Source organism: Neoarius graeffei, chromosome 19 (assembly GCF_027579695.1).
Source record: "Neoarius graeffei isolate fNeoGra1 chromosome 19, fNeoGra1.pri, whole genome shotgun sequence".
NCBI lineage: Eukaryota > Metazoa > Chordata > Actinopteri > Siluriformes > Ariidae > Neoarius > Neoarius graeffei.
This window is the reverse complement of record NC_083587.1, coordinates 57,457,101-57,458,830: the sequence shown is the minus strand read 5'-3', so window position 1 is coordinate 57,458,830 and position 1,730 is coordinate 57,457,101. Positions and strand designations below refer to the sequence as shown.

Below are 1,730 nucleotides of genomic sequence, written 5' to 3'. Positions count from 1 at the left end.
AAAAAAACCTGCAAAACTCTACTTTGTCCATGAACTTTGTCCCAGGATTGTTTAGGTAGCTCTTTAGTCTTCAGGATGCTGTTTGTTTATGTATGTTCTCTAACAAACTCTGAGGCCTTTCAGGAACTGGTGTGTTTATACTGAGAACTTAAGAATACTTATGAAAAACATTGTAGTTTTAAACTCACCCTCTGTTATCCGTCTCAATTGTGCTCTCAAAAACAGATCTAGGCTTGAGTAATCAAAGTAAACCTTTGAGTAAACCTGATTATTAAAAAGAATGATTCTCCTTTGTTTAGACAATTTTCAGAGCTATGGTGTCAGGGGAGGTGATCCTGTCAGTCAACATCTTTACCTTCTTAATTGGCCTGCCAGCAAACTCACTCGCCTTGTACTCCTTCATCAAGAAGCTCCGTGACAAACCCACACCCACTGACTTCCTCCTGCTCAACCTGACCATATCGGACCTTCTTTTCCTGCTCTTCCTGCCTTTCAAGATGTACGAGGCAGCATCTGAAATGCGCTGGCTCCTCCCTGGTTACCTGTGTCCCCTTACCACGTTCATATTCTTCTCCACCATTTATACAAGCTCACTGCTGCTGATGGCTGTTAGTATTGACCGCTATCTGTGTGTGGCATTCCCAGTCAAATATAAGCTCCACCAGAAGCCAATGTATGGAATCATCTGCAGCATCTTTGTCTGGATCACTACGTTAACCCATCTCTGCTTTGTATACATTGTGGATCACCTGAACGGGGGAGAAAGCCAGGACTCTGACTGCTACAAAAACTTTACTCAGTCCCAGCTGAGTGTGGTATTGCCCATGCGCCTGGAGCTATGCCTCATTCTCTACTATCTCCCACTCATAATTTGCATCTTCTGCTACACAAGATTCATCCTCATTCTCAGGCGCACAGCCAGCCTCAATAAAGGGAAGCGACGGAGAGCTGTTGGTATGGCCATTGGCACACTGTTGGTCTTTGTGGTCTGCTTCTTGCCCTACAACACCACGCACATCCTGGGCTACATCTTCCACACAAATGTGAGCTGGCGAGCTGATGCTTTGCTTCTTACCACTGTCAACACAGTCTTCGACCCAATCACTTTTTATTTCTCCTCAGCTGCCTTTCAGGGAAACCTGAAGGGTCTCCTAGGACCCAGTACTAAGACTACTTACACTGGCAATGGGACAGAAAATGTCTGCACGACACAGAATCGAGTGAAACAAGGCAACCAGACTGAAAATAAACAAGATAAAGATGCTGGTGAATTACAATGTCCATAGGGAGTTTGATCTTCTCCAAACCCCATAGTACCAAAATAGGGGTCTTGCAAGACCTTCACTGTTGGTAGACATTATAGAAGGATCCACATGAACGGGTGTCTTTATTTTGTTTGAGGCAAGTTCCAGTGAGGCCAAACAGCTGGTGCCAAATTTGGTCATCATTAACATGAAGGTACAACCACAAAAATTGCCTCCAAATTTAGCACGTCGTAGGAAGAAGATGTGTCAATGCGTCTCCCACTCCCTGGACCATGAGCTTCACAAAGTTGTACGGTAATTTATGTCACTCTGCCATTCAGACTTTATTGTCTAATGAGTTCATTTCATTTTAATGAGCTATTTATGTGGGGAGGAAGCCAAAACATGTCTTCAGCCCTTCAAAATGCAATGTTTTCTTTTAACTGCATAGATCATTTATTGGAGTCAATAAATCCAGTATTTGCT

General features: G+C 43.5%; 1 protein-coding gene across 1 annotated transcript; it reads left to right on the top strand.

Moving 5' to 3' along the window:
- The first annotated feature begins 314 nt into the window (after positions 1-314).
- LOC132867991 (free fatty acid receptor 2-like) lies at positions 315-1,286 on the top strand. Its single transcript, XM_060900959.1, has one exon. The coding sequence runs from the start codon at positions 315-317 to the stop codon at positions 1,284-1,286; it is 972 nt and encodes a 323-aa protein (XP_060756942.1).
- Positions 1,287-1,730: the final 444 nt, after the last annotated feature.